The sequence below is a fragment of the Ananas comosus genome, linkage group 2, assembly GCF_001540865.1.
Source record: "Ananas comosus cultivar F153 linkage group 2, ASM154086v1, whole genome shotgun sequence".
NCBI classification, from domain to species: domain Eukaryota; kingdom Viridiplantae; phylum Streptophyta; class Magnoliopsida; order Poales; family Bromeliaceae; genus Ananas; species Ananas comosus.
The window spans coordinates 14,274,005-14,294,248 of NC_033622.1; the positions used below are offsets into that span (position 1 = coordinate 14,274,005).

Below are 20,244 nucleotides of genomic sequence, written 5' to 3' on the forward strand. Positions count from 1 at the left end.
CAGGGCCTCCCGTACTTTCGAAAGCATAGGAGCCTAGCTCTATATATATATATATATATATAGAGAGAGAGAGAGAGAGAGAGTTGAGCTAAAATACTATCGATAGCAAACGAGCTCCGTTGCCACCCATTTGTTTTCGATGATAGAGCCTCCAAATCGATGATCGGCACCATTGAACATGATCTATACCATTTGAAGTGTTTAGAAATCAAATTTTAAATCTTTTCGACACCATTTGCCTAATGATCAAAGGTTTCAAAATTTATAATTTTAATGGTCGATATGAGGTGTTTTATCGTTTAACGGCGTAAAGATATCCAAATTAATTCAATTTTTGTTAGAAAATTCTTTTAACTATTTAAAACAAAATCTATACTCTTGATCTTGATTACAAGACTACTATCATCACTTTTTAAAGAATATTTATTTTCAGCGATTCATTTTTGTGTCCACTCGATTGATAAGAGAACAATATTGAAAATGTATGAAAATTGATTTCTAAACACTTCAATTGGTATAGATCATGTTCAACGGTACCGATCGTCGATTCAGAGGCTCCATCATCGAAAATAAATGGGTGACAACGAAGCCCGTTTGCTATCGATAGTATTCTAGCTCAACTATATATATATATAGAGAGAGAGAGTTGAGCTAGAATACTATCGGTAGTAAACGAGCTGTTTTACTACCGATTTGTTTTCGATGATAGAGCTTCCAAATTGACGATCGGCTCCGTTAAATATGATCTAAACCATTTAAACTATCTAGAAATCAAATTTCACGCACTTTCGATATTGTTCTTTTATCCATCAAGTGAACAGAAAAATGAATGGCTGAAAATGAATACTCGTTAAAAAATGATGATAGGAGTCTTGTAATCAAGATCAAGAGTATAGATCTTGTTTTAAATAGATTAAAGAATTTTCTAACAAAAATTCAATTGATTTGGATATCTTTACGCCGTTAAACGAGAAAACGCCTCTTATCGACACTTAAAATTAGAAATTTTGAAATCATTTGATCATTAGGCAAATGATATCGAAAAGATTTGAAATTTTATTTCTAAACACTTCAAGTGGTATAGATCATGTTCAACGGAGCCGATCGTCAATTTGGAAGTTCTATCATCGAAAACAAATCGGTAGTAAAACGGCTCGTCCTACGATAGTATTCTAGCTCAATTTTATTTATATTAATATATATATATATATATATATATATATATATATATATTATATATATATATAATATATATATATATATATATATATATATATATATATATATATATATATAGTTGAGCTAGAATACTTGTAAAAGTATTATGTGTGGCGCTTTTGAGTTTTTAGCCATTGGATGGAGAGATGTGAGGTTGAAGTGATGGTGGTAGTGGTGGTGGTAGGTGGAATAGTGTTTGATCCAAGGACTATTAGTAATCAAGAAGTAGATCCAATGGCTAAAAACCTAATGCATCATGGGGTAATACTTGTAAAAGTATTCTAGCTCAATTCTATATATATATATATATATATATAGTGGGCTGGTAGGCTTATGGAAGCACGGAGCCCTTGTGCTTCAAGTTGTTTTCAATGTTCGGACTTTCGAATCGACGATCGGCTCTGTTAGAGTTGATCTAGAGTATTTTGAAGTACCTGAAAATAAATTTTATGATTTTCGATATCATTTGCCTAGTGATCGAAGGGGCTCAAAATTAATAATTTTAATGGCCGTGGTGAGCCGGTTGCCAAATTTTGATAGAAAATTCTTTATACCATATAAAACAAGATCAATAACTTTGATTTAAAATTTTAATGTCATATCATCATATTTTGTAAGATTTTTATTTTCAGCCGTTGATTTTGAGCCTTCGATCACTAGGCAAATGATATCGAAAAATCGCCAAATTATTTTCTAGATACTTCAAATACTATAGATCAAGTCTAACGGAGCGATCGTCGATTCGAAAATCCGAACATCGAAAACAAAGTGGAAGCACGGAGCCCTCCATGCTTCCATAAGCATGCCTTATATATATATATATATATATATATATAGTACCAATGACTTGGTGCTATTAAGTTTTCCGCCCTTTGATTAAAAGATGTGCGGTTAGGATGATGTGAGCCCCCTAGGGTTAAGTGGGTAGTTAGTTGAATAGTATAATCAAATGGATGAAATGATAAAAGAGGTAAATCTAACGGCAAAAAACTTGATAGCATCGAATGTTTCGTGCTATCGATAGTATCCGAACCGGACTCTCTCTCTCTCTCTCTCTCTCTCTCTCTCTCTCTCTCTCTCTCTCTCTCTCTCTCTATATATATATATATATATATATATATATATATATATATATATAAAATTAAGCTATTATATTTTTAATAGTTCTATGCATTTAGTGCTATTAGATTTTCAGCTCTTGGATGAAGGAATATGTGGTTAGGATGATAATGACCCTCCTATGATTGAGTGGATGGTTGATTAAATAATATAATCTAACATATGAAAATAATCAAAAGGGTATATAGTCGTCGGACTCTCTCTCTCTCTCTCTATATATATATATAATAGGACTTGTGTGTTATTAGGAGCACGAAGGCTTCTGTGCTCCTAAGCTATTTTAATTTCGATGGTAGAGTTTTCGAATCAACGCTCAGCTCTGTTAGATTTGATCTAGCATAATTGAACTATATAGAAAATAAATTTTACGATTTTTCGATATTATTTATCTAGTTATCGAAATAATTCAAAATCAACGGCTGAAACTAAAAAGCTCACAAAAAGTTATGATGTAGTACCGAATTTTTTGATCAAAAATATTAATCTCTTCATAAATAATATAAAATATTTTCTATTAAAATTTTATTTGATTTAAATATTTATATACCATTAAACTTACAAATTGCATACATCAATCATTAAAAATTGTTGATTTTGAATCTTTTCGATCACTAAATAAATAATGTTGAATATCTGCAAAAATTATTTTTCAAATATTTTAAATACACTAAATCAATTTTAACGGATGCGATTGTAGATTCAAAAGTTCTATCATAAAAAACGGCTTAAGAATACTGTGGCCTTCGTGCTCCTAATAGTACACAAGTCCTATAATATATATATACATATAGCGAGAGAGCTAGGTTGGTATACTTTTAAAAGCAGAGAGCTCTCCGTGTTTCTAAATTGTTTTCGATATTGTGACTTTGGAATCGATGATCGATTCCGTTAGACTTGATTTAGAGTATTTAAAGTATCCAGAAAATAAATTATGAGATTTTTTTATATCATTTTTGTAGTGATCGAATGGGCTCAAAATCAGCAATTTATAGTTATGGTAAGCCATTTGCAAGTTTAATAATATGGAAATATTCAAATCATATGAAATTTTAATAAAATGTTTTTTATACTATATAAAACAAGATTAATATTTTTAATCTAAAATTTTAGTGTCATATCATCATGTTTTTTGAGATATTTATTTTCAACCTTTGATTTTGAACCATTTCGATCACTAGTTAAATGATATCGAAAAATTATAAAATTTATTTTCTAATACTTCAAATATTCTAGATCAAGACTAACAGATCGTCGATCGTCGATTCGAAAGTTTCAACATAGAAAATGATTTGGACGCATGGTGGGCTTGGTGTTTTTAAAAGCATACCAGCCTAACTCTCTCTCTCTCTCTCTCTCTGCCTATATATATATATATATATCTAGAATTAGGCTACTATACTATCTATAGTACCGGAGCTCCGATACTATAGTCTTGTTTTCGATCTTAGGATGTTCANTATATATATATATATATATATATATATATATATATATATAATCCAGCTGAGATACTATTAATAGTATTAAGCGCGCAATTGGTATTATTAAGTTTTCTACCATTAGATTTTTCCTTGATCAATTCTACCCGTTAGATCATACTATTCTTTCTACTAACCACCTCCTAAATCTTAGGAAGACCACCACTAAATCCTAATAAGCCACTATCATCACAACCATACAATTTTTCATCCAAGAATTATAAAGTTAGTAATATTAAAAAGGCCAAAATACTATTAATAGCATTCTAGAGAGAATGATAGCATGCTACCATTTTATTCCTTTTTTCAAAAATAAACTTAATTAAATAAAAATATGAAATAACTAAGTTTCGAACTTGAAACCTTAAAATATCAACCATTAACTTCTTTGTCATTTGTGCTATAGTCGACGTATGCTTCAGTACCATGAATAAATTTGAATTATAAAAAATAAAATTGAAAAGAGAAAACGATGTTGAAGATAAACAAGATTGAATGGGAGAGCATATTGGTGGTGTTTCCTTTTTTTTATTTTTGAGGATGGCGATTCTACATTTTGCTGAATAATTTTTGGTATTCATGGTGTTTATAATTAAACAGGAATCCCGCAATGGAATTTGGACAAGTTGACACCTTCTCTTTCAAATTGTACCAGCATTTTTTTTTTTTTTAAAGCCTCGATATTACCTGAACTCTAAATTTAGTACATATATTTATATATTATATATAATAAACTTCGAGTAAGTTTCCTGTACTTTCGAAAGTACGGAGATCTCCGTGCTTGTAAGTTATTTTCAATAATAGAAAATTCGATTCGACGATCGGCTCCATTAAGTATAATCTACTCTATTGAAACTATTTAGAAACCAAATTTTATAATTTTTTGATATCATTTACCAAGCGATCAAAATGTCTCAAAAATGACTATTTTAACGGCCGACGTGGCATGTTTTTAAGTTCAACGGTGTAGAAGTATCCAAATTAGATGAAAATTTAATAGAAAATTCTACTTAACATCAATAGTAAGAGCAATACTTCCGATTTGAAATTTGAGTCCTTTATCACTATTTTTAATAAAATTTTTATTTTCAGCCGTTCTTTTTGAGGCTACTCGTTTACTAGACAAACAAAGTCAAAAAATTATGAAATTTGGTTTCTATGTAGTTCTATAACGTAGATCATGTCTAACAGAACCGATCGCCGAGTCGGATGTCCCATTATTGAAACAACTTACAAGTATGGAGGCTTTCGTACTTTCGAAAGCATAGGAGCCTAGCTCATAAACTTCATATCAAAGCTTTTTACAATGAAAAATGCTACTTATATGTCTATATATAAATATAAATCTTTTTTTTTTTTTGAAAGACAGGTAGCACGCTTTCCGCTTCGTTTATTTCATTTAGACGTAAACTTAGCTAGAAATATGAATCAACTAGGATTCGAACTTGGGTCTCGGATACCAACCACCAATTCCTTTGCCACTTGCTCTAAGGACAATCGGTATATAAATATAAATCTTACACTAAGAAATAGGTGATAAAACTAGAGAGAAAAATAACGGCCCATTGGGTAAATGAGTACATGCTTTTTACACCCATCTATAAGTGCATAAATTCGTATTACTCTTTAACAACATTAGATGGAAGGTACAATATATTAAAGTGAGGCATTTTGCTGGACCAAAGAGGGCCGTAATCTATAATAATGTCCCCCAACTTTTCCGTCTTTAAATACCACAGCAAAGTTAATTCATCAATCATGCACTCTTCAAATTAATGTCTATAATAATGTATTCCTATACTATGCTAAGGTGCAGGAAAAAAAAAAAAACAAAAGAACGATCTCTAATATGAGATAAAAATTATTTGTCTCTAATATAAAATAATGTTATCTGCTATAGTATCATGTAACTTTAAAATGGGACTTCAAAATTAACACATATTTGTATAGTGGATAACTAATAAATTAAACGATCCCACGTTGGTCGCTGCAGCCAAAATTATCTCGTCTCTTCCCAATCAATCATAGTCCACTGATCGTGAGAAAATATAAAAGACAAAATGGAGAGAAATTATATACAAAGCGACGAAAAAAAGCGGGTCATACTGAACCACTCAGAAATCGACACGTAGCGCTTTGTCGAGGAATCCTATGCTTAGGAGCCACGCGGCGCACGTGGAGTGCGCTTGAAAGAAACTTCGCTGTGTGAGCGAGTGGAAGAGCATCTGGACCCCGGTCGGAGAAATGCACCATTATTACATTCCAACACCCCGTTTAAATAAACAGTTAGGCACCTTCCCTAATTTAAAGAAACCAAATATTTACGATCCGTTACGACGCGGGTGCGGTACACAGCGGTCCCGTTACCAGCAACGAGGTTAGTGGGTCCCAAAATGTGGTCCCGTTTCCTGGTGCAGTTAGAATTCAAAAGAAAGGCGTGGAAACGTCCTCCCCTCCGTCCTTGGGAAATGCTTTATATAAGCATAGAACCGTAAAACGCGACGCAGGAGCGCTCTCCCTCTCTTTTCCCTCCCCGCTCTCCTCCCCCGCTCTTCGAAAGAAGTTAGAGAGAGAAAGAGAAGAGGAAGGAGAGGGATGGGAACGAGAGGAGCGGGAGGTGCCGCCGCCTCCTCCTCGGGCGGCGGCGGCGGCGGCAGCGTCTCCTTCCTCGGGACGAAGATCTCCAACGATCTCGCGCGTCTACTCCGAGGAGCGTGTAACCTATTCCCCGAGCAAGTAGGGCACATACTGCGATCGCTCCNTTCGACGGATCCCTCGGGACGAAGATCTCCAACGATCTCGCGCGTCTACTCCGAGGAGCGTGTAACCTATTCCCCGAGCAAGTAGGGCACATACTGCGATCGCTCCGGGCGAAGACGATCGCGCCGCTGCTCCGCGTCGCCATCGCCGCGTGCTTGATCATGTCGGTGATGCTCCTGATCGAGGCCGTCTCCATGGCCGCCGTTAGCCTCGCCGTCAAGATCCTCCGCCGACGCCCCGAGAAGCGGTACAGGTGGGAGCCGATCGCGGGCGATGAGGAGGAGGGGAGCCTCGCGTACCCGATGGTCCTCGTCCAGATCCCCATGTTCAACGAGAAGAAGGTAAAGCCCTAACCTGAGAGATTAGGTTTTCAGGTGTCTAAAAGGGGATAACGAAGGTGAGATAGGAGCTGGAATAACGGGGGACAAATTCCGATTTTGTAGGTGTACAAGCTCTCTATCGGTGCGGCATGTGAGCTCGCGTGGCCGTCGGATCGGATGATCATCCAGGTTCTTGATGATTCCACGGATTCGACGATTAAGGTACGTTGCTGCATCGCGAACCCTTTATCTCCATCGTTCATAGATTTTGATGTAGAGGTTGAATATGCGTAGATTTTTACACGGGAGGATGCGTATACGATGGCATTGCTCTAGCGGGGTCGGTAAAGGTAAATTCGTGATAAGGAGATTGCCGTACGAAGTCACATGGAAAACATTAGCTAGGTTTCTCTACGACGAAAGGACCTAGGGTACAGTGAATGTAGGACCACGCTTTAAATCTTTTGGAGTTGGCAACAAGGAGATTAGTTACGGATTATTTAAATCAAAGGAGATTATGTGATTGATGATGTTTGGGTTAAGGCATTCGGTCGGATTAAGTTGGAAGGTAATTGTTAGAAGATTCCTATTATATATGTTGATTTGGCGAGCTGAACAGGCTCGCCAAATCGGCCTGTGCTGTTGATAGGAGGGGAGCGGCACAATTTGCTGTGCGGGCCCCCCCCATCCAACGGAGGCTGCGGGAAGTCCGTAAAAAAGAAATTTCCCTTGTTAAAAACCATGTGAAATCCACAGGGATTGTTTCATGGATTATTCTATGCCGAGGATTTGACTGATTGATTTAAATTAATAAAGCCTGAGTGGTGCTAAGGGACTATTCTACGCAGAGGGCTTGACTGATTGATTTAAATAAAGCCTAAGTAGTGCTAAGTGGTCGATCAGTGTTGAGGCTGATGCATTTGTAAAATCAAGTTCAAATCTTGATGGATGCTGGCACGCATCTTGAAGCAATCACAACTCACAAACAGATTTTGTACTGAAACTATAATACTGTCTTAGACCATGGATATACCCAATGGAAATCTTGAGCCTTGACTGAGAGTTGAGAATGAGATGCAAGTTCTTCATGTTTGGACGAAGCAACTATTCTTTTGGTTATCTACCTATTTTTATGCAATTCTTTGCCATTAAAGACAAAATTTTCAATCTTTGAAGTTTAATACGTTCATAAATATGGCACCATACATAATAACATTTCTCCGAAGAACATGCAGAGCCCGTGAAGATTTACTTTCATGCAGTACTCAATGGCATGAAACAATCATTTAATAACTATGGGTCCTTTGCAGTAACTTTGTTGTCTTTTACAATTCTAGCATCAGGGATCCATCCGATCTTGTGGAAGTAGGTAGATGGCAAATATTTCACGTCTTCGTTTTCATTTTTAGACAATCTGGCATCCTTGTAATGTGGCTCATTATCCCAAATCTTGAAAGTGGTAATGCCATTAACCAAGACAGCCAACTTCAAGTCTCATTGATTTGTTTGCAAATTGCTAGTGCAAGCTCTCTTAAATGAAAGGAGGCTAAAGTTCATCTTTGTCAGAAGATCTTGACACTGTTCAATGTTTTGTAGTGTTAATTTCTTTCATATCTACTCTCAATGTTTCTCTCAGGATTTGGTGGAGCTTGAATGCAAGCTTTGGGCTAGCAAAGGCATGAATATTTTCTATGAAGTTAGAGACAATAGGAAAGGGTATAAAGCAGGTGCCTTGAAAGAAGGAATGGAGCATAGTTATGTCCGACAATGTGACTTTGTTGTGATATTTGATGCTGATTTCCAGCCAGAATCGGACTTTCTTAACAGAACTATCCCATTTCTCTTGCACAATTCAGATGTTGCTCTAGTTCAAGCACGATGGGAGTTTGGTAAGCCCTCAGCATCTTCACAAGATCCTTGTTCCCACATAGAGTATAAGAAGTCCTCACATAGATATTTTCGGAGTTAAAAGTTTATGGGATGAAATTCTCTTCCTATTTCACTCCGCTGCAGTGTACTAGAAATAGAAGAAAGTTTAATTTATCTGATATATCCCTTTTCCCGGTTGACAGGAAGTTGCTGACTGGGATTTCGGGACGATTTTGCAGTGAATTTCAAGGAATGCCTGATGACAAGGATACAAAAGATGACCCTAGATTATCATTTCAAAGTAGAGCAAGAGGCAGGTTCATCCACCTTCGCCTTCTTCGGATTCAATGGTATTCCATGCTACTCTTTGTTCTTATTCATACTATTGAACAAGAAAAGTTGGTTTGTTATCGTTGACAGGAAATATTCCAATAGTTGCTTTTTATCACAGATATTATTTTTGGTCTTCAATTGACAAATGAACTTAAAAGAGTTTTGTAGTCTGAAAGGGAATAACAAGAGACGAGATACAAAATTTTGGCTTATCTATATTTGTTAGTTTTAATTTTCATTCTAATTTGCAAAAGAAAGTATACAGAAAGATGCCATGAAGAAAGTTCATCTGTTTGAGGCTCTACGTAAGTTTATTGCAGGATATTCAATATAAACAAAGATAGCGTCAAAATTCCATGCTAATCTAAGATGCATATCAGAATTGTATGTTAACCTGTGATGCGTATACCCAATACAAATGGGAAAGAAAAATTTTTTAAAAAAATACAAAGACCTCATACAGAAGTAGTTGTGCAAGTATTGAAGTATCTGATCATTATTTACATGCCATGCCTAACCCTCTGAGACCTACCTAAATACAGGGTGAAAGTTGGCCTCCTGTTATAGAAATTGTGTGGTGCTTATGCCCTAGGTGATGTGGTCTCTGGCTACATCAACATATGTGGTTCATACACTTTTTTCTGAATGTTGATTCCAAAAGACGCATTCATTGAATAGCTTGTCTTCCACGTTGCCTATTTGCTTCTAGGAACTGCTGGTGTTTGGAGAATTTCTGCCATAAATGAAGCTGGAGGCTGGAAAGATCGAACCACTGTGGAGGACATGGATTTGGCTGTACGTGCAAGTCTTAAAGGATGGAAATTTGTATATATTGGCGACATCAAGGTATTTAATCAACAATATCTAGTGTGTTTTGTGCCGGTTGTTCCATAATAAATGAGTCTCCAAATAAAGAATGCCAAACTTTTAGCGGCAGTGGATAGAAGTCATGATCATCAAGCTTGAAGGGTTTAAGGACTTCCAGCATTCTCATAACTCGTAACACAATTTCTCTCAATAATTATAGTACTATTAGTGCACATGCTGTAGAAGTAACAGTATTCTATTTTGATACAAAAAGATTAATAATCATCTTATCATGTTCCTTAGCATGTTTAGTCTGAAGATTCTGAAGAGGTGGCTAGCCTGAAACATAGAATGCTAATGACGTTATAATAAGCTGCAGGTCAAAAGCGAACTGCCAAGTATTTTCAAGGCATACCGTCATCAGCAGCATAGGTGGACTTGTGGAGCCGCAAATCTATTCAGAAAAATGGGAATGGAGATACTAACAACGAAGGTAAATCCTGTCTAACGGTTAGTGATAATAGGGCATATGCATAAATTGTATACTCTATATACCAATACCTTGTTTCCTAGAAATTGCATGACAAATTGAAATTTAAATGTTTCAGTCAGCTTTGTCAGTCTAAGACAGCTGAGAGAATAGAATATGATATATTCAGTCGCCTGGCTTGGCTACTAAACGATACATTCCTTTATGGAAAAATTGCAATACAGACATTGTAATTTCTTTTTTATTTATATGGAGCAGGAATTATCGATTTGGAAGAAGCTTTATCTGCTCTACAATTTTTTCTTCGTAAGGAAGGTTATAGCCCATGTGGTTACCTTTTACCTCTACTGTGTTCTGGTTCCTGTATCAGTCATGGTTCCAGAGGTCAATATTCCAGTGTGGGGAGTCGTTTATATTCCAACTGCTATTACTCTTCTCAATGCCATTAGGAATCCAAGGTTTGATACTCTCACTCTCACTCTCTCTTTGCAGATAAACTTTTTATGCATCTCAAACTCTTCTTTCTTGTTTGGTTTACTCATCACAATAATACACGCTTTCATCTCTTCCTACACAATCAGTGACTGTCTTGGATTTAACTCTTTGGCTTGGTTGACACAGGTCCATCCATCTTCTGCCCTTATGGGTTCTGTTTGAGAATGTGATGTCTATGCACCGGATGAAAGCGACTATAATGGGTCTTTTGGAGGTTGGAAGTGTAAATGAGTGGGTTGTGACAGAGAAGCTGGGAGATGCTTACAGGGCAAAGCTGGACGTGCCGCTACTTGAGAAGCATTCAACCAGATTAAGAGACAGGTAATGAAAATCTTTATTTAATGGCTTTAATTGTGGTCATCTGATAACTGATATGTTGTACCTACATTTTCAGATTTACCTTCTCGGAAATTGGATTTGCAACTTTTCTCTTCTTTTGTGCGTGCTACGACATTGCCTTTGCAGGGAAATATTATTACGTATACATCTTCCTCCAGTCTATAGCATTTTTGGTTGTTGGATTTGGCTATGTCGGCACATTCATATCCGACTTGTAGCATATGCCTCCTAATAACTTGATAACTACTGACATTTATTCTATTTTGAGAGCATTCGGATCATATTAGTGAGAGGGAAAACTCTTCAGATGGATATCTCAAGTTGAAAAAATTATTTGACTCCATGGGGGCCAGAAATAAATATTGCTCGACAAAAGGGCCGTTTTTTTAAAAGGCTTTCTCCTTAGTTCAGTTTCCTATTTCAGTTAAGAGGAGTTTAATCGTCATCTTTCATAGAAGCAGAATCCGAGTGAGAGACAAGGGATTTAATTATGTGGAGGCTTTGAAAAACTAAAGTATTTATGTTATTTGTTGCTTTACTCCTGTAAGCTTCAATTTTTAATGGTACCTATATGTTTTTTCAGCTGTGGTAGCTAATCAATGCTGAATGTTTATTGTCTGGGAAGTTCACCTAAAACGTGTAAGGATTACTGTATTCGGTTATTATGTGATAACTACCTTTGTTAGTTGACGCATAATCTCTTCTATTATCAGTCGACCCATGTTGTTTTTTCCAGCGTAGTTATGTTGCATCGCTTGGCTATTCATAAATTTTCTGTTTCTTTTTCCCTCAAAACATCTGCTTGTTGGCAATGGGTTAAAGATGACGCATTCACAGCTTTCAGATAGAATGATACTTTTTACTTTCCTGAAGTCTTAGGAAGGAAAATTCTCTCTTTTAATCGTGCTTGTGTTTTTCTCTTGCAAGTTGCAACCGATCCTCCTTTTATTTCTGTAATAATTTGGACTTGATTGTTATTATCATAACTTCAACTGCCTTAAGGAGGCTGTGTGCTTACATTTTGTCCCCATCTGACAATTTTTAGCCCCTTGTGTTAGTTACATGGCCAATGGAAAAGATCATAGAGAAGCAATGAAAAATAGAGAGAGAGAACATTTTGAACAGGCCGATCTAGTGGGATTATCTCAAAATTCTAATATAAAATGTAACTACCATCACGAAGCAGGGTTCAATCAGTAAGAACGTTGAAGTTCACACAAATACAACGCATGGCCATAGCATGATCTGCCATTTTCAAGGCTTCCTAAGTTTCCTGCATTATTTTATCCTAAAAACACTGGAATAGCATATATGTCCTGCATAGGATTATGGCACAAGCATGGAATTCCTTCTTTTAAGCCTGCGCCTGCATGCAGACAAAGACACAAACAAGAAGAAACAAATAAGAGGTTACCATCTTTAGAACTCAATGGCAACTGCATTCTCCAATTCCAAATGTTCTTTCTCTCCAACTAACTGTTCAGATCAATCTGTTCTTGCAGCATAAAACCACCATTTTCCGTCTCACAAAGGCTCCTCTTTGCATTTATAGGCCGTTCATCACCGTACTCGCCATTGATTCTGCTGCAGCTCCTTTTAAAACCAGTTAACTCGTCACCCCCTTTTGACAGAGAACTCTTTATTTTACATCCCATTTTGTTCTCTCTCTCGAATTCTTCACTAGTTACACAGCTATCCGTGGAGCAATCGCCTTGTTGCGCTCGGTTAGGATTGAAGATAGTTTGAGATAACAGGGAGCTCGGGCACAGTGTCTCTGCTGCAGAGACTAGCTCAGAGAGCTCGGTTATTGAACTAGAACTATACGCAGCTAGTGTTTCGTGAGCTTTTCTTAGCACAGATTGCAAATACTTCCCCTGCGCTTCGATCCTTAGCTGCAAGTGTTTCTGAACCTGAAGAGATCATAACAACTCAATTTAGATACTTGTAACAGGAAATACTGCTTGAAAAAGTATTTTACCGTCTCACCTCAATCTGTTCCTGTAACTTCTTTTGTACTGCCATGTGCATCTGCAACATGTTCCTGAATAAAAAAGACATTCTTATTTAGAAAAAAATGATGAAAAATGTGCCATGACATGAGTTTAATTCGGTAATCGTGGTCATTCATCATACTCATTAAACTGCTGAACTGTTCTGTTATTGTCTGGGTGAGCAGTTCTGTTTTCCGATGCTTCAGTTTGCGCTTCGTGCCAATCTGTTTCAGAAATAAGTTCAATTCTGATTGAAATTTTTCCCAAAATTAAGACGCTCTAATAGCATTATGGCATATGCCTCACCTTCTTCTTTACTGCCGCAAAGAGTGCCTGGGTCTCTACTCTTCGCGAGCCTGTATTTCTGCAAGAAGAGATATCGCATATACACATGCTCATTTTGGAGAACTTAAAATCTTTTTCATTAAAGCATTCCCGGGGAATCCGATTGGTTGAAACTTGGGAAAATACCTGGAGGTGGCTCTTAAGATGGTACAGAGTAAGCCCCGGAACACCCATCATCCGCATAACTGATTTTGGTGTTGCTTCTGAAATCAAAGAGTGAACTCAAAAACCGTTAATTCCCTATTATAAAGCACAAGGAATGCCTCAGCATCAAGGACATCATAATATCTTACTATCAGCTCCGCCGAGGTGCGAGACCGCACGAAGGAATTGCTCGTGAAGCTCTCGTGTCCATCTAACCCGAGGCTTAGCGTCGGCCGGTAAAGCCAGCCGACTGTTTCCGGTTTGATCAGGCATTTCGGTCGAACCCATGTCGAAAATAGACTCATAAACTCCAATGAAAGCATGAGTAGGTGCCAACAACACCTAAATAGTAGATTTGGCGCCTGCGTTCCTACCTCTTTGTAAACATATATAGATATATATATATATATGCAAGTTTTATAGGAGATGCTCTCTTTTTTTTTTGTGTTGCTATCCTTGCACTCCACTCAATCTTCCCATGTAATGAATTGATTAGTGGAACTCATGGAAGAATATATGCATCAGCTGTGGGCCACATATTTCCTCCACTCCATGTCACCTTTCTTTATTTTGCTCCTCCTTTTCATTTTCCTTTCACTTATTTGACCTGAAAGGGAGAGAATCTTTGATGAGTAAAGGGAGAAAAGCAAAACAGTTCCAACTATGGTTCTCAAAAGGATAGAAAAAAGAAAAGTTGTGTGCATTGTTTTCTCTCGCTGTGTTCTCCTCATCTCCCCCACCCTTTGTAGGATTCTCTTCCTCATTTGAGAGCCCCACCACATTGAATAATGCGTGTGTAACTTTTCCCCCAAAGCATTTTGCTTTGTACACCAAAACTTTTCCAATTACCATGAGGGGAAAAAAAAAAAAAAATTGCCATATGTGAAAAGGATAATTTCGCAATTCGGAAGGGTGCCGTGTTTTCTGGTAGCGCTGGCAAATTCTCTTTGGCTTTTCTGCTGCGAAGGGAATCGCAGAATCAATCGAGATCTAGTAACAGAAAAAAAAAAAAAAAAAAAAAAAATCATCGCAACTTACATACCTTGTTAGTCAATTGATGATTACATGCTCCAGAATGAGTTAGATTGTTCAAAATGGCCGACAGCGATAGTACAATTACAATGCATGGGATTATAGCTGGAGAAATTGTTCTCATCTTTTTTTCGCCGCGAAATCCAGTTATTGCCTCCATAAAACTGTTCACACTTACATTACTTATAACCAAGGTCAACTTCGGTTGATTAAGTAGAATGTTACACGTTAGGAACACTTTGATCTTTCATTAGCTGCTCCTGAAGGAAAAGGAGGAGGGAATATACATTTGCAATTCCTTGGCTTCTTTTTCGGTTTCTCTTTATCGCAGCTTCGCTCTAACCTACCACTAAAGTGGGTTGATAAATCTCGAGATCGAATAAATAACTGCAGGCCTGCGAACGATCAAGGGTGCTTTTCTTTTTAATCGGCCGCTGTACTTGCGAAAGCTTTCTCGCTTTAAAATATTCCGAAACAAGTAAAGCAGATTCTGGGATGCTCAAGAGGGGCAGTAGGTGAGCGCCTGCCACAAGTCATTTGAGCAAAGATGCTCATCAATAATTTCTAAAGAGATCATCAAAGTCCGTCGACGCAGAAATTTCAAAAGCATACGATTAAAGGAAGCGACAATATGGCCCAAGGAATCAGCTAATGTACTAGTAACATGCCCCACTCCAATAATTTCTTTTTAGGTGCCACTTGAATCACATGAAGGTAACAATGCTAATCGATGTAATTATACGCACGCACCGCGTCACGTTTTGGCCAACAAAAAACAGAAAAATTGATGCATGAAGAATTTCTTTTACAGTGGTAGCTAGCCTACTCAGAGAATAAGTGCTTCAGCTATTTTTCTGTGGCAGGAAAAATGAGCTCTCAGATCTCCTACTGCATTATTTTTCTGCTGTACCATATCTATCTTCTGTCCTACGACTCAGTACACACAGATCTCTGTAGATAGTCACATACATAGATAGATACATGTAGAAACATATGAATAAGTGGTGTAATAAGTCATAACTTGACTAAGCTTTGAGTCTCTCAAATTTAAGCCTGAAATGGTGAAATGGTGAATGATTAATTATAACAAGTACACACTCCAACTTGTAGTGACACACCTACAAACACATGGCCTTTTGATGCAAATAGTGTTAACCCTCTGATGAAACTAATCATGTAGGGAAACCAAAGTTAGAAGCACAGGGGGAAAAAAAAAAAGAAAAAAAGAGATTGGGTAATGACATGTTGATATAAGAAGAGCCATGGGATCTACCTTTTTCCAACTGTAAAGAGTTTACAACTAGCGAAAAACCTATTCCATCATAGCTAAAGATGATATTTTTTTTTTTTTTTTTTTTTTTTGGCCCATCCTCATCTCAAAGGTTTTAAGGAAAAAACCTTCATGTATATTTCTCCATGCGCACAAAGGACAAGGAATTACTGTGCTCCCAAATTGTGAAAGTAGATAGGGACAAGCAATGCCATTGATAAAGAAATTTCGGAGTCCCTCACCTGCTGCAAAGGTTATTTGCAAATTAAGGAACAGGAAATAAAGTGTATATATATAAGATCAGTTTATTCGCATCATCCGCCATTTTTCTCATGTTGCATTGCAAAGTGAAACTAGTTAAGAACATCCACTAATTAAACGTTGATTAAAACAGGATTAAAGTTGCGAAAAAAAGAAAGAAGGAAAAAGATCAATCATCACCAAAGAAAAAAAAAAAAAAAAAAAAAAAAAAAAAAAAAAAAAAAAAAAAAACAAAAAACAAAAAAAAAACACTTGTTGAGTAAGCTTTATTCGAAGCCCACAAACAACTATACAACTCCGGCCCAAAACGAGTACGGCCCACTACCTCATACTTTACATGTTCAATTTGCTAGCGAGACGACACGTGTGCAGTAAAATTCGTGCGGCTCAATAATGGCCTGAGGCGCATTAAAATTGCGGCTCTCAGCCGCTGAGTCACCCCCCAAATTTAATTTAATATTTTTTATTTATTTCCCCTTAACTCGGATTCGGTTCTATGTGAAAATTTTGCACCCGATCCACAAGTAACTGCGGTTATCCTAAGCAACTTATCCTCTTCCAAATAATCCTTTTTTAAAAGAAAAAATGATTTTTCATTTGCAATTTTGATGTAGTATTGTATCCTGTGGTATAAACAAACCGGAAAAAGAGTAAATGGTAAAAATTATTAACATTTTTCGCTGTCAACTTTTAGAAAGTTACACCGACTGTATCTAGTGTAAGTGACAAAAGGTTTGGGAGTTGATACTCGAGATCTCAAGTTCGAATTCTAATTAATTCATATTTTCATTTAAGTTTATTTTTTAAAGAAATAAACGAAGCGATAGCATGCTATCTTCTTCTCAAAAAAAAAAAAAAAAAAAAAAAAAAAAAAAAAAAAAAACTAAAAAGCAATCTAAAATCTCAAAACGGAAAAATTAGTGAAAAAAATAAAAAAGTTCCTATTTTCGAGGAGATCTTCTTATACCTGACCGGGCTTTTCTTGGCACTTGGACTCCGATCATCTCGTCGGTCTTCCACACAGCCGGAGACTTCGCCGGAAAGCTCTTCCGCTGCAGCAGAAGCAGCTGCTNTGTGTATATATATATATATATATATATATATATATATATATATATATATATATATATAAAATTGAGTTCTCTCTGATCTTGTTGGATTCGAGTTTTAGGATTGATGAGTGTGTGTGGCTCGTATATATATATTACAATAACAATAACACTATCGATCGGAGGTGACGTGGCTCGTAGTCGTATACTCATCAATCAATCAAGGCGAATGACTCGGTACACATGAACAAGTTAGTTACGGCTTCGAAACCTCCCAAAGCCGCATTTATAGCAAAAGCGGTTTCCCAATCCACAAGATCGTGCTTCTTTATATTTTTCGGTGGCTTCTCACCACACACAACAAACACCACCAAATTTCATACAGAGAAAAGGACACATTAATTTAGAGGGTTTTTTTTTTCCTTTGAAAAAGGAACACTATGAGCAAGCCTCGGTTTTTTCTCGCTCTGCTTCTCATGGCAGTGCTTCTTTCTCTCTCCTTCTCTCAAGGTGGTGCCTCTCTCCTCATCTCATTTTTTATTTTGTAGCTATATATTTGTTTATGTTTAAGCTTATTTTCTCATGTTGGTTTTTTAGGCTTTGGGAGGAGGATTCAGGTTATGAGCCATTCACTTGAGCCACTGCATGAGGTATATATATATATATGTTGGAACTATTTTCAAATTATTGTTTTAAAGTTTTCAGTGGGTTATAATTCATTTCAGTAGCTCAGCAGATAGTGCATGCGACATAATTCACCTGATATATACTTGCTGATAACATGGCATTATTGATTATCGAAATAGGCTTACTTATTAAGCAGTTTAGTTTTTATCTTTTATTTTTCTTAATATTCGATTTCAGGAGAGTTTAAAGATAAGGAGGGAGATGACGGAGGAGGAGGAGATGGACTACAGCGGCCCGAAAGCAAACACTAACCCAAAGGACGGGGGGATATACAATTCCCCAGCTCCCATTCTTCCTCCTCCAAGTCATTAATTGCGTAGAAATAGCGTAAAAAGAAAAAAAAAATTATTTGTTTACTTGATGCTTTTAGTCTCAATTCTATCTACGGTTTTTTCGTATAAGTAGTGGATGGTTTCATTTGCATGCTCAATAAGCTCAGATATTACTATTCATGCAAAAAAGAAAAAGATAAAAAAAAAAAGAACAAAAGCTTGTACCTCTTTTTGTAATGCCTTCCAATGTTTTGTATCGATCAACGCATTAATCGTGATGCACTTTTTCGTTCCTGTGTTAGTTAGAGGCCTTGATGGTTCCAAAATTCAGAGGGAAATTTATCGTTTTTCTTTTTTGGTTCTAAGTTCGTAATTCGAAAAATTGTTGTCCATAATTAAGCATTTAATTAGTGTCTTTCTCACATATCTAGCTGACTATTTAAGTTTTAATGAATGTTAGCTATACCGAAATGTTTACACATTAATTATCATGTCTTGTCCTTTTTTATGATATGTGAATGTCACGCGCAGATATTTAGCATTAGCAATTACGGAGAAGATAACATCCATTTTTATTTTTTGAATGTAGAACATGAATTCTTTTAGGAACAATTCAATAGTTTTTACTGATAATTACGTTGTTAATTTAGTTGGCGGATCAACAATGGAAGTTAATTCAACGTCGAACGTGCATGGGACCTTGTTATCCAGGGATTAATTTAATTAAGCCTTTTTACACCTTAGTTTTATATCATTAAGCGAGCTTAAGGCAATTTTTAGTTTATAAACATACGTCCAGAGAAGAACCCTTTTATCTTGACTCGAAGACAAATTTCTTAAACAACAGCTAAATGTACTTGTACAGTTGTAGTTGATTGATTAGGTGCTTTTTGGAGAAGCACATATATAGCTGACACAGCACTCATCACCACGTAGGTAATTAAACGAGCTCAAAGAGAACGAACTTGAAACATTGGAAGCAGATTGAGAATTGTAAAGATGTGAAATTCAGTGTTAAAATTAGATATCTGGCACTTATTCCTCCTAACTTTTCGGTGATTTTCTTGTATAGATCTCAAATTTTGTAGCCGTTTTGATGGTACGTAGATCTTCATTTCCTTCATAAAGAAGTGAAAAACAAGAATCAAAATCCAAATCAGGTGGCGTGATCTACATTGCTAGTCTTGTACCAAACTAATTGACCTGAAATTCGAACGTAATGGAACAAATATTACAGCTAATAATCTCGATTACACGTTTGACAAAAGAGTTCAATTATGTAAACAAACTGTCAAAATTGTAGCAGATATAAAAAGTACAATAATTTGGTGTCACAAGACTAATCTAAACCACGTCAAAACTATTCTTCATGTAACTTAATTCAGTTTTGTGAGGTGTAATTGTTACATAACTGTGTTAAGTAATATTTAAAACTGGGACATAGATATATAATAGAGGATAATATATATTGTATATTGCAAAAGGTTGGACATGTAACTAATTAAATCAACTATATTTCTAAAGAGTACGTATCATGTGGTACGTAGCTGCTGAGATTATGGTGCTTCGTGTACACCATGTCAACAGAAGAAAAGAACAAGAATTAATACTGCGATGGTAATTTGGTAGTTAACATTGATTCATAAGTACGGTATTTAGAATAATGAAAGATTAAGTAAGAAGACATTAGTACATTAGTCCTATATACGAGGCTTTCGAAGATGCTATATCGATCTCAACCTATGACTAGATCCAAAAGGTTTCGAGTTAAAGTTGCGGAAAATAGTAGAATCTGGAGTAGAAGTAGTAAAATAGCAGAGAAATTCTTGCTTAGTATGGAATAGCAGAGAAATTCTTTAGATACCCGAAAAAAAAAAAAAAAACAAAATGACATAGAAAATGTCTATTTCTTATGTTACAGCGCATAAAGCAAAATATGCGTTAGAATAATAGAAGGATATGTGG

The 20,244-nt window shown here is 36.2% G+C and overlaps 2 protein-coding genes across 3 annotated transcripts; one reads left to right on the forward strand and one right to left on the reverse strand.

Moving 5' to 3' along the window:
• On the forward strand, window positions 6,307–11,963 carry LOC109728317 (probable mannan synthase 9). The gene is made up of 10 exons (XM_020258701.1): window positions 6,307–6,560; window positions 6,668–6,916; window positions 7,019–7,117; window positions 8,532–8,784; window positions 9,004–9,114; window positions 9,807–9,943; window positions 10,284–10,397; window positions 10,653–10,852; window positions 11,016–11,210; window positions 11,284–11,963. Exons 1-10 carry the CDS (start codon window positions 6,411–6,413, stop codon window positions 11,444–11,446), a joined length of 1,671 nt encoding a protein of 556 aa, XP_020114290.1. The 5' UTR covers window positions 6,307–6,410; the 3' UTR covers window positions 11,447–11,963.
• Window positions 12,361–15,256, reverse strand: LOC109728323 (myb-related protein 2-like). 2 transcript variants are annotated; one of them, XM_020258718.1, is made up of 7 exons: window positions 14,751–15,256; window positions 13,858–14,315; window positions 13,691–13,767; window positions 13,526–13,583; window positions 13,362–13,443; window positions 13,215–13,269; window positions 12,361–13,138 (listed from the first exon to the last, which is right to left on the reverse strand). In XM_020258718.1, exons 2-7 carry the CDS (start codon window positions 13,994–13,996, stop codon window positions 12,701–12,703), a joined length of 849 nt encoding a protein of 282 aa, XP_020114307.1. In that variant the 5' UTR covers window positions 13,997–14,315; window positions 14,751–15,256; the 3' UTR covers window positions 12,361–12,700. The 2 variants fall into 2 exon arrangements, with proteins under 2 accessions (XP_020114307.1, XP_020114299.1); XM_020258710.1 differs by having other exon boundaries at window positions 13,858–14,667.

Coding starts and splice junctions, on each gene's coding strand:
- LOC109728317 (XM_020258701.1), top strand. CDS start 6,411: ATGGGAACGAGAGGAGCGGGAGGTGCCGCCGCCTCCTCCTCGGGCGGC. Junction 8,785..9,003: donor TCAAGCACGATGGGAGTTTG/GTAAGCCCTCAG, acceptor ACGATTTTGCAG/TGAATTTCAAGGAATGCCTG. Junction 9,944..10,283: donor TATATATTGGCGACATCAAG/GTATTTAATCAA, acceptor AATAAGCTGCAG/GTCAAAAGCGAACTGCCAAG.
- LOC109728323 (XM_020258718.1), bottom strand. CDS start 13,996: ATGGGTTCGACCGAAATGCCTGATCAAACCGGAAACAGTCGGCTGGCT. Junction 13,584..13,690: donor ATCTTAAGAGCCACCTCCAG/GTATTTTCCCAA, acceptor CTCTTCTTGCAG/AAATACAGGCTCGCGAAGAG. Junction 13,139..13,214: donor AGTTACAGGAACAGATTGAG/GTGAGACGGTAA, acceptor TGATCTCTTCAG/GTTCAGAAACACTTGCAGCT.